The 10,694-nt window shown below is 37.9% G+C and overlaps 1 protein-coding gene across 1 annotated transcript; it reads left to right on the top strand.

Moving 5' to 3' along the window:
- Positions 1-9,342: 9,342 nt before the first annotated feature.
- On the top strand, positions 9,343-9,639 carry LOC308254254 (non-histone chromosomal protein HMG-14-like; the record flags this gene model as incomplete). Its single annotated transcript, XM_080680201.1, has 1 exon — positions 9,343-9,639. One exon carries the CDS (start codon positions 9,343-9,345, stop codon positions 9,637-9,639), a length of 297 nt encoding a protein of 98 aa, XP_080536327.1.
- Positions 9,640-10,694: the final 1,055 nt, after the last annotated feature.

The following is a 10,694-nucleotide window of genomic DNA, read 5'->3' as shown; positions in this document are numbered from 1 at the left end:
TTTTGAAAAGAAGTAACGAATGCCACTTTCAGAATAAAGGTAATACAAAGCATATTTTTCCATATGAAAGAGGAAATCAGATCAACTATTTTAATCAGGGGCTTAAATAGTGAGGGGACATCCCAGTGGATACATAAGACAATCTATGGGGGACTGGGAAAGAAATATTAGAACATCTATTTCTATTTATTGCATGTCTTGTACATTTAAAATTGCTATTTTGGAGTATCTTGTATACTGCATAGGATATATTACTTTCATAGTACCAGTATATTATTTATACATATATAAGTAAATATGAATATTTGGGTGTGCAAGCTCAAAAAATTTTTCCTGGTAGGAGTGCATGAAAGAATATTCCCTGACAAATATAAGGACAGCCTTGTTTGCTCGTTTCCTGTTTGCCCTCAACTATTGGTATCTGTGGCCTAGAGTTCTGCCTTTGGTCTCCTTCTCACTCAGCATGCATCTCATGAGTCGGAAACCAACCCTCTTAGTTGTAACTGCTGTCACTATGCTAAAAGGGTAAGACTATCTCCAGACTAGATCATGCTTCTGAGTAATTTTCATTAAATTGCCCACAGAGCGTATTCCATCAGTATGGCTCCAATAAGTAAGCACACCATCCCCCCTCAAATTGAGCTCAATATCTTCCAACCCTCCTCATTTTTAACCTGCTCCTTTTATTATATTCCTCATCCCTGTCTATAATTCACATGATCACCCTAGCCAGAAATATGGTGGTTATGTGAGATTTTTTCATTTCTCTTTCATTTTACATTGTTAATTTTTACTCTTTATTATCTCTAAATTCCTCCATGTATTAGATCTCCACAAATCAACAAGGATAAATTACAAAAACATAACATATAAATAAGTTGCAAAAAGAAGCATCATATAATATGTAAAATTTAAATATGTAAAACAATACTGTATATTGCTATGGACACATACATGCCTCTAGAAAGTAAAAGTCATGCATGGAGATAACATACTCAACTTAAGGACACCAATTATCTCTAAGGAGGAAAGCAAGCAGAAGAAATTGGGAATAAGGCTACATTTCTTTTTTAAAATGGCAAAATGTTGTCTTATGTTAAAGCTGGGTGGTGGTCACATGGGTGTCAGTCACATGAAGTTTTCTGTATGGTTGAAATACTTGATAATTAAAGTTATTTCTCTAAGGAAAAATACTACTACTTCCTTTCCTCAACTACCTATCATGTCCAAAGTTCCTAGTTCAAGTTCCTGGTATTTCTCCTTAGATTATTACAATATTCTCAATGATCTCCCAGCCTCCATTTTTGTCTCCCTTTAACCCTTCCATTACACACAGACAAAATAAACATTCCAAAATGAAAATTGGAGCATATTATATCTATGTTAATGGCCCATTCATGGGTCTATATCAGTTGGAAAATGCCATAAAAATGCTGAATAACAATCACAAAAATCTCAGGTGCCCACAACAATAAGCATTTATTTGGCCTATGAATACGGAAGTCACCTGGGGGGCGGGGGGGGGGGGGCGTGGCGGGGTGGCTGACCTAGGCTGGGCTTGGCTGGGATGAGTTGACTCTGGTCCACATGGCTAGCCTCTTACTAGCCTGAACTGTCCTTCTCATGGCGATGGCAGAGATGTAAGCAGGAAAATGAAAACACACAAGACCTAGGCTTGGAGCAGGTACAGCATCACTTACACCTCATTGTACTGGCCAAAGCCAGGCACGTGGTCAAACCCAAAGTCAAGAAGTACAGAAATATTCTTTATATCTTTAATGATAAGAACTACAAAGTCACATGGCAAAGAGTATAGTTGCAGAGAGGGGTGAAGAATCGGGGCTAATAGCCTAATCTTTCATAGACCCTAGCATTTAAGGATAAATTTTCTTCCCTTAGTGAGGCACGGACAGTAATCCATGAATGTACCCTGAGCCACCTCTCCAGCCTCATTACCTGTTGCTCTACCCTTTGTTTTCCATACTGAAGCCATTCTGAACTTTCTGCATGTCCTTGAATATGTCTTGCTATTTCTTCTCTTTTTGCCTTAGCATATGCTACTCTTTCTGTTTTCACCAGGTAAATGCCCACTTATTATTCTTCACGGCCTCAACTCCTACCTTCTTGTCCAACCCCTTCTCAGGAAGACCAGTTTTCAGCTCCCACCGTCATCTCTGCAAAATTAACCACACCTCCTCTATCTTAATTGTATCTTGAGCATGCAATATGGATACCCAGCACCACTCTTTTTAGACTATAAATCCTTCGAGGACAGAGATTTGCATCTTTTGTGACTACCACTTTTATTGAGGATCAAGAAATGTTTGTTGAATGAATAAAATCTCTGGCTATTGGTTAAACTTTCCTAGTTTCTAGAAACAAAATAAGGTGCCCTCTGACTGCAGGAGATCAAAATAGTATAGTGTTCAAGGCAAGTTAAACTCTAGTTGTAAATTAATACATTGATATCATTGATAAATGATACATTTGATAAATGGTAAAACATTTATTTAGCTTATAATCTGATCATTTTTAAATGAATTGTGCCAGGGTCTCAATCTTGAATCATGGAGCCACCAATAAGATGCCATGTATTCAGGTGAGGAAGGGGTATGATCCAGCTGACATTACCCATTATGTTAGTGGGCAGTGCAACTTGAGGGTGGAAGAGACCTGAGGTGTATTTGCCTTATGAAACTGTACATCAGTAGGATGTGTGAAGAAGTCTTTGTCCATAGTGCTATTAGAGTCATCAACCGCCAATTCTTGGAAGAGGACCTAAAATCAGGTTGTGATTGAGACCTCTACTCTCCATTCTTATAGGAGAACAAAGAGAGGGACTGAATCCATGAATGGCTATCTTTGGAGTCCAAATGACCTACTGTGTTGTTATGTTTGAAATCACATATACTTTGCTTGGTCAATACACTCTCACTTTGGAGTAATGAGTACCGACTCCTTTAACAAATCATTGTGTTTTGTGTTCAAGGATAGACCCCCCAAACAGAAACACCCTACTGTTACACCACATGGATTTATAAACAATCAAAAGGCAGAGTCAGGGACAAAAGTGAGCACAGACCATACAGCTACAAACAACGGAGTCACTATTATTTGTTTGCTTGTTTCTTCAGGGAGGAAATGTAAATCAAAGAACAAAAAACAAACAAACGCTATACTCAACCAAGATGCATAAATGACACCACCAAGGCTTACCACATTCAAGAGAGCTAATTACAGCATTAACAATGCTTTACCACTATGGGCAGAGAGGACTAGCTGCTTCATCTGCTGCTTCCATTTCTAATTTCCTTATATTCAGGAAAATGTACAAAATGATTTTATGTCAATATCACATGCCACAAAGCAGAGCTCATTTGGGTGGTTCTGGCAAAGAGATTGTTCATCAATGTTGTTAATGTACACTGGAAGACATCTGATGTGAAGTTCATAATTGAAATGTTATGAGCAGTTTAGCATATGGATCCTTCACATCCACTTAATTGCCAGTTTAGTAATAATTTTATGTAATGAGGCATTATTAATAATACGTGAAATACTAAATTGACGTAATGCCCTAAAAACATAATATGGCATTTGCCACTGAATATTATGATTCCAGGTGTCTTTACGATGATTTAAAAAACATATGTGATATTACAGAAAATATTAAATTAATTGTTAGACACAGCTTGGTTATGATATAGTTAAAATTCATTCTCTAAGTTATAATCTGTTTTTTACAAAAGGTGCAAATCCTTGACTGCCCTTTATGGACTCCCATTGCAACTGCTGCTTGAAGCTCTCTCACCATTGGATGTTCGCCATCCTGCTCCTTCTTGGCTGAGGTGGCATCTGATATGGCAGGAGGAGAAAGTGAGACAGAAAAGTTGAAAGGTTTGTTCTAGCTCAAGCACTAAGGAGACACAGGAAAGCAGAAGCCAAATGCTCTCTATTGACACACTCAAAATTTCACCACACTTCAGGAATTTTTTCAATAGCTTAATATATTTCCTAAAACCTTCTGATTGGGGCCATGGTCATCATTTGCAAGGCCTGAGGGAAGAGTGCAAATGGAGGCTCACACACCATAAGTTCTCATATTTAAAAGCTATAAATGAAGCTATTAAATAAAATATGATCTTTTCTACCTTGACAAATATCCTGTCATAATGACAAAATGAAAAAGTAGATAAAAAGTCTTGCTTTTTGTATGACATAAAGTCATATAAAATATCAAAGACAACTAAATCTAGTTTTTATTGTCCATTATTTCTGTTGTTCCATTGTTAGGTTGGTGCTATCTGGATGAGTAATAAAATAAAAATATGCATAATTCATAAAAAACTAAAATTCAGTCCATAAAATTTGTCTTTCTTGCTTTTATTTTGGCAAAGTTACTAAAGATGCTGTTAAAATGAACATCTATATGTATAAAACCCTAAGCAACCAGAACAACAGGAACGACTGGAACGACTGGTAGCTATGAGGTGCACTGCGGCGGGGGCGGGCCGGCCAGCCAACTTCCTGCGGCCCCTCCCTCCAGCTGGCCCCAGCTCCGATCAGCGCCCCCCACCCCAATCAGGGAGGGGCTGCCCAGACCCCACCCATGCACGAATTTGTGCACTGGGCCTCTAGTTTTTACATAACTTCTATTCTATTGACACTAATGAACTAAATGACTAAAAAACAGAATGTAATTATATTCAGGATGAAAATTTTAATATATTTTCATAACATATAAATTAAATACAAAAATTAATATTTTTGTATACTTTCTAAAATTTATTTCTCTTTGAAAATATTCAAAATGATGCATTAAATTTAAAAGGCAGAATGAAAATTATAATAAATAAATATAAAAATTTTAAATCCATTTATTCAAATAATGCCAAAATCTTTTATTTAGTATTTTGAAATTTTAATGAAATCTTATTAAGTATTTTATAAAGATGAAACTATTGCATTTAGAGCATTCAGTGTCCATCTGGTTGCTATGTAAAGAACTAGCATCACATTTCCAAATTTATGTCTAGATAAATATGTCTATAGAAATATCTATAGATATTTAAGAATAATATGAATTATTTAATACTGCAAAATGTCCCTAAACCACCATGTGTGACCATTGCAAATACTGTACTAACTTGTGAACCAGGAATTGGAACTTCACTGGAACATGGAAGAGAAGTAAAAAAATGGATACTTGCACTACTGGGAAACAATACTTCATAGAATAAGAGTCTATTGCATTCATGCTGACAGGAAAGATTTGACAAGTTAATTAATTTGTCTTTTCTCTTACCTAAGCACTTCAGCAACTTAAATCCCCCTGATCTCAAAAGTAGAGTCTGTCTCTGAAGCTGAAAGTGGCACAACCCACAGATTTTCTCAGTTGCATTTTGTTTCGAGGACACAGGGCAGGCCACATGGAAAAGTGTTTCCTGGGGTCCAGTCGGTGTGGCTCAGTGATTGAGCATCAGATACCTAAGAACCAGGAGGTCACGGTTTGATTCCCTGTCAGGGCACATGCCTGGGTTGCAGGCCCGGTAGGGGGTGTGCAGGAGGCAGTTGATCAATGATTCTCTCTCATCATTGATGTTTCTATCTCCCTCTTCCTCTCCCTTCCTCTCTGAGTTTGTGTGTGTTTCCTGGGGCCTGACAGGTTTAGTCAGATAAACTGATGTTCAGAGGCTTGGGTTTCCCATCAGCAATGAGCACTGAATCCCAAATGAAGAGGTGCCCATGTGTTCCTTAATAACTGTGTGTGTGTGTGTGTGTGTGTGTGTGTGTGTGTGTGTGTGTGTGTCTGTGATTATAGGGTTTTCTAAACTGTAGGTACTATAACAAGGCCAGCTCTAATAAAGGTTGCTTCTACACCAACTAATAACACTGCCTCAAAGATGCTAAGACTTTCCCCTACACACTTCCCTACTTGAGCCAGACTATAGCTCAAATCTTCTCTCATCTCTTCGTGGTATGTTTGGGGGAGTGATAATCATCTTTGGAATTCTGTGTCTACGTCCAAGGCTGGCTTAGCTGGTTCACATTGCCAGACTTCTTGGTTTTTTTTTTTTTTTTTTTTTTTTTTTTTTTTTAAATATATTTTATTGATTTTTTACAGAGAGGAAGGAAGAGGGATAGAGAGTTAGAAACATCGATGAGAGAGAAACATCGATCAGCTGCCTCTTGCACACCTCCTACTGGGGATGTGCCCGCAACCAAGTTACGTGCCCTTGACCGGAATCGAACCTGGGACCTTTCAGTCCGCAGGCTGACGCTCTATCCACTGAGCCAAACCGGTTTTGGCAAGACTTCTTGTTAAAGTATTGAAATACCTCCATATTATGTGTTAAACAATGGTTTCCCTGAATTCCATGTGTGCCTCCCTTCCCTGGGACCTTCTTCACAAGGTCTCTACACAGAATCTCTCCAAGACCCTGCTTCAGCATGCTTCTCGGTATTTTTAATATCACCCTTGCATATGGCATATAGCAAGGGGGAAATACAGGCGACACTGGATTAATACCATTCGCACTTGTTTCCAAAAAATATATTTAGCAGAGCATCATTGGCAGGATATTGCTAGGATATTTCTGGATGGCACCAAGTTATCTGGCTAAAGGAGGAGAAGAGATGCTCTTTCTTTGTGAGGTTGGCTATTAAAATCTGATTCAGGGTCAGCTAGAAGGAGAGCTATTTCCATACTGACAGATGTTCAGTGGCTTTTGTCAAGTGAGTTGGTGGCCTTTATCCACTTCCAAGTGGCCAGATGTCCAAATCACTAAAATCACTACTCTAAGCTGATGTGTGATCTGATTAAGGTACTTCTTAGGCTTTTTGGCTCAGAGTTTATAACTGAATTGGAGTGGATATTGAGACAGATATATAAAGAAGAACTACAGGATATTCTGATTCTAAGACCATCCTAAATGTCTAAATGTGCCCAGCATTAACCTGTTTTGCAGATAAACCTAGAATTTAACCTTCATGAAATGTTATTTTAGCACCTTGCAAAAAGTCTGCAAGAAAAAATTGGTTATTAAAAGTAATTGTGCTATTTCAGTGTTGTATATATTTTCTACTGAATGTACTGAATGTTCAGCAAAGGCTAGTGAGAGTGAAAGAAAGGAGGAAGAAGCTAAGATAACAGGACATTTTCCAAATTGAAATCACTTATTTTGATTTCAAAATCCAAGTCAGCTTAGCCTCTTTCAACCCCAGATTGAAGGTGGCCTAGGGTTTCTTCCAGAGCTTAGCCCAGCACCACTATTATGAAATGGATTCAAGTTTTTTTTTTTTTTTTTTAAATATATTTTATTGATTTTTTACAGAGAGGAAGGGAGAGGGATAGAGAGTTAGAAACATCGATGAGAGAGAAACATCGATCAGCTGCCTCCTGCACACCTCCCACTGGGGATGTGCCCGCAACCAAGGTACATGCCCTTGACCGGAATCGAACCTGGGACCCTTGAGTCCGCAGGCCGACGCTCTATCCACTGAGCCAAACCGGTTTTGGCTGGATTCAAGTTTTTTATATGCATTTTTATAATGTTGCATGTTCAGAGGCAGATCCAGGTATTGTGGGTCTGTAAGCTTATACAATTTTGGAAGTCTCTCTGGCCCTGAGCGTAAGCTGCGCTAGCATCATGGAAACCTACCTCTTCTTTGCAGCTTGCCCATGTAGTTGACACCAACAGACTTTGTGCAGCTGTGACCTTCTATTTTACATTTTGTTTTAGGTTCTTTGCTGTGCTATTGTGCCTTCCTCAAGAGAAATGCAAGTTGGGCAAAATCTATGAAGTTTACATAGCAGGAAAAAATGGATTTTCTGTCATTTAAGAGGGATTTGATTAAAGGGCCACTCCCATAGAGGGTCTTGATGAAATGTGTGCTGTGTGGCCATATGATAAAGGGGTAGAATTTGTGCTGATTTCTTCAAGCTTAAAAATGGGGACAACTGGTATTCATATCTGAAAAACTCTTTCAAACCAACTGTACCGTATAAACCCCTGTGCATTTTGGGACTTATGGGAGGGAGAGCAGGCTGATATTTTATAGTTAATGTCTCACCTCCCTTATTGTGCCATGCATGGCAAAAGATGGGGCAGGGATTGACACTACACTGCCATTCTCACACAGAGATTTTTGTGAGATGATGTTTCTGAAAATTTATTTCTCCTTGGTCTAAAAAGATAAATTATAGAAACATCATTACAGCCTTCCCTCTTTCTAAGTTTGCAGGAGGTGATGGCTTTGAGAGTCCACGTCCTGAGTAGGGCAGTCTACAGAAGGTGTACATGAGATTTTACGGGACAGTAAGGAGGGATGAGACAAACGGCCAGGCCCCTTTGCAGCCTGCTCTGCTCCTGGGTAGGGCTCATGTGCTAGAGGGGACAATAGGCATCTGGATCCTGGTCATAAAGGCGAGGTAATTTGATATTTTTAATGAGTCATTTTGAAATATTTGTAGAATTTCAAGTACATCAAGATTTTGTTTAACTTACTTTGTATTATTATCTTCTAACTTCGTTGTGGTAACTGTTCTTTAAAATATGTTAAAACATATGACCTAGCACATCATCTGTTTTTGGAAATGTTTCATGTTTGCTTGAGAAGAATGACCATTCTCCAGCTGTTCACAGGAGAATTCTACATATGCTCATTAAATGAAGGGTATTAATTGTGTTCAAATCTAAGCGTTCACTGACTTTCTGTCTGCCAAACCTACCAAAATCTGATTAAAAAAGAGGATAAACAACTCAATTTTTAAATAAGCAAACAACCTGAATAGGCATTACATAGACTAGAAAATATCTACAGCCAATGTGCATCCAAGAAGATGCTTAACCTCACTAGAAATTACAGAAACATAAATTAAGGTGTCAAAGACATTTAATTTTTCATTCACTTGAAAAATGCAAAAATCAACAAGTCTGACAATATCAAGTGTTGAAAGGATATGGATCAAGGGGATTTCTTATACAGTATATTACCAGGGGGGATATAAAAAGGCACAATCACTTTGAAATAATGTGGCATTATTTTGTAAAGGAGGAACATTTATATACTCCGTGGCTGTTCAGTTCTATACCTAGGGATAAAGACAAGAGAACTCCTGTCTATGCATCAGAAGACATGTGTGAGAAAGTTCATTGCAGTGCTATTGTAATAGCAAAAAACTAGAAAAGATTCAAATGTCCAAAAACACAAGAATAAAAAACTAATGAAATACTCTACAGCAGTAATAATGAGTGCACTATAGAGGCAGCCCAGGTTCACCAAGCCACTAGGTGCTCCTTGGCCCTCAGGCACCCAGCACACGCCCAGCCGGCCACCACGATGCCCAAGAGGAAGGTCAGCTCTGCGCAGGGGCTGGCCAAGGAGGAGCCCAAGAAGAGGTCGGCCAGGTTGTCAGCAAAACCTGCTCCTGAAAAAGTGAAAATGAAGCCCAAAAAAATGGCAGGAAAGGATAAATCTGTGGACAAAAATGTGCAAACAAAAGGGAAAAGGGGAGCAAAGGGAAAGCAGGCGGAAGTGGCTGACCAGGAACCTAAACCTGCAGAAAACGGAGAAACTGAAAATGAGGAGGGTCCAACCTCAGATGAAGCAGGAGAAAAAGAAGCCAAGTCTGATTAATGTCATGTACCATGTCTTATCAGTGGTCCCTGTCTCCCTTCTTGTACAATCCAGAGGAATATTTTTATCAACTATTTTGTAAATGCAATTTTTTTAGTAGCTCTAGAAACATTTTTAAGAATGAGGGAATTCCACCTCATCCCATTTTTTAAGTGTAAATGCTTTTTTTTTTTTCTTTAAGGTGAAATCATTTGCTGGTTGTTTATTTTTTGGTACAACCAGAAAATAGTGGGATATTGATTAAATATGGGAGACTTTGATTGTCTTGGGTGTCAGCTTAACATTCCATAGATGGGGGTAGTTTTTATATCCTATAATACAAAGTATACGAAATGGCAATTTGGAGTTAGTCATGAGTTTGCTATGTCTTAAACATTTTAAATTACTTCTATTCATATGTTTTTGGTAGAATTGTTTCCTAAAGGAAACCACCCCTTGATCTTGGCTCTCCCTATCAGAATTTTGTGCATCTATAACATCTTTGGTGTGGCAGTTCAGTTTTCCTAGTAACTTTGTCAATGTGCTATGAAAGATTAAAAATTTGATTATGTAGTATATGTGATATTAAATTGTGAGTTAGTGGGACTTTGATGTAACAGCATATCAACATTTTAAGATATTGGTACTTGATACTCTATTAAAAAAAGTTAGCCTCTAACTTTTAAGCTGGAAAGTCACTGGAATAACTGTTTAGAAAAGAATCACAACTACATGACTTCACATTTTTGGTACGTATGTTAAGAATTGCATACAAATTGAAATGTCTGTGTACTGATCCTCAAAACAAACAATAAAATCTCAATTATGAAAGAAAAAATAATAATGAGTGAGCTATAAATACCTGTAACAACAGGAAAGGATCTTAGAAACACAATGTTATGTTTAAAAAAAAAATTCAGGTTCCAGAAGTTACCTACAGCATATAATACTTGTTTTATGAAGTACAAAACAACTAAAGTAAGTTGTTTAGACATATTCACATATATAACAAAACATTTATCATATTGCACACATTTAAGATAAACACACACTTTAGGATAGTGATTGTCTTATGA

The sequence above is a fragment of the Plecotus auritus genome (genome assembly GCF_963455305.1).
Source record: "Plecotus auritus genome assembly, chromosome: 7".
NCBI classification, from domain to species: domain Eukaryota; kingdom Metazoa; phylum Chordata; class Mammalia; order Chiroptera; family Vespertilionidae; genus Plecotus; species Plecotus auritus.
This window is presented reverse-complemented; position numbering and strand designations above follow the sequence as displayed.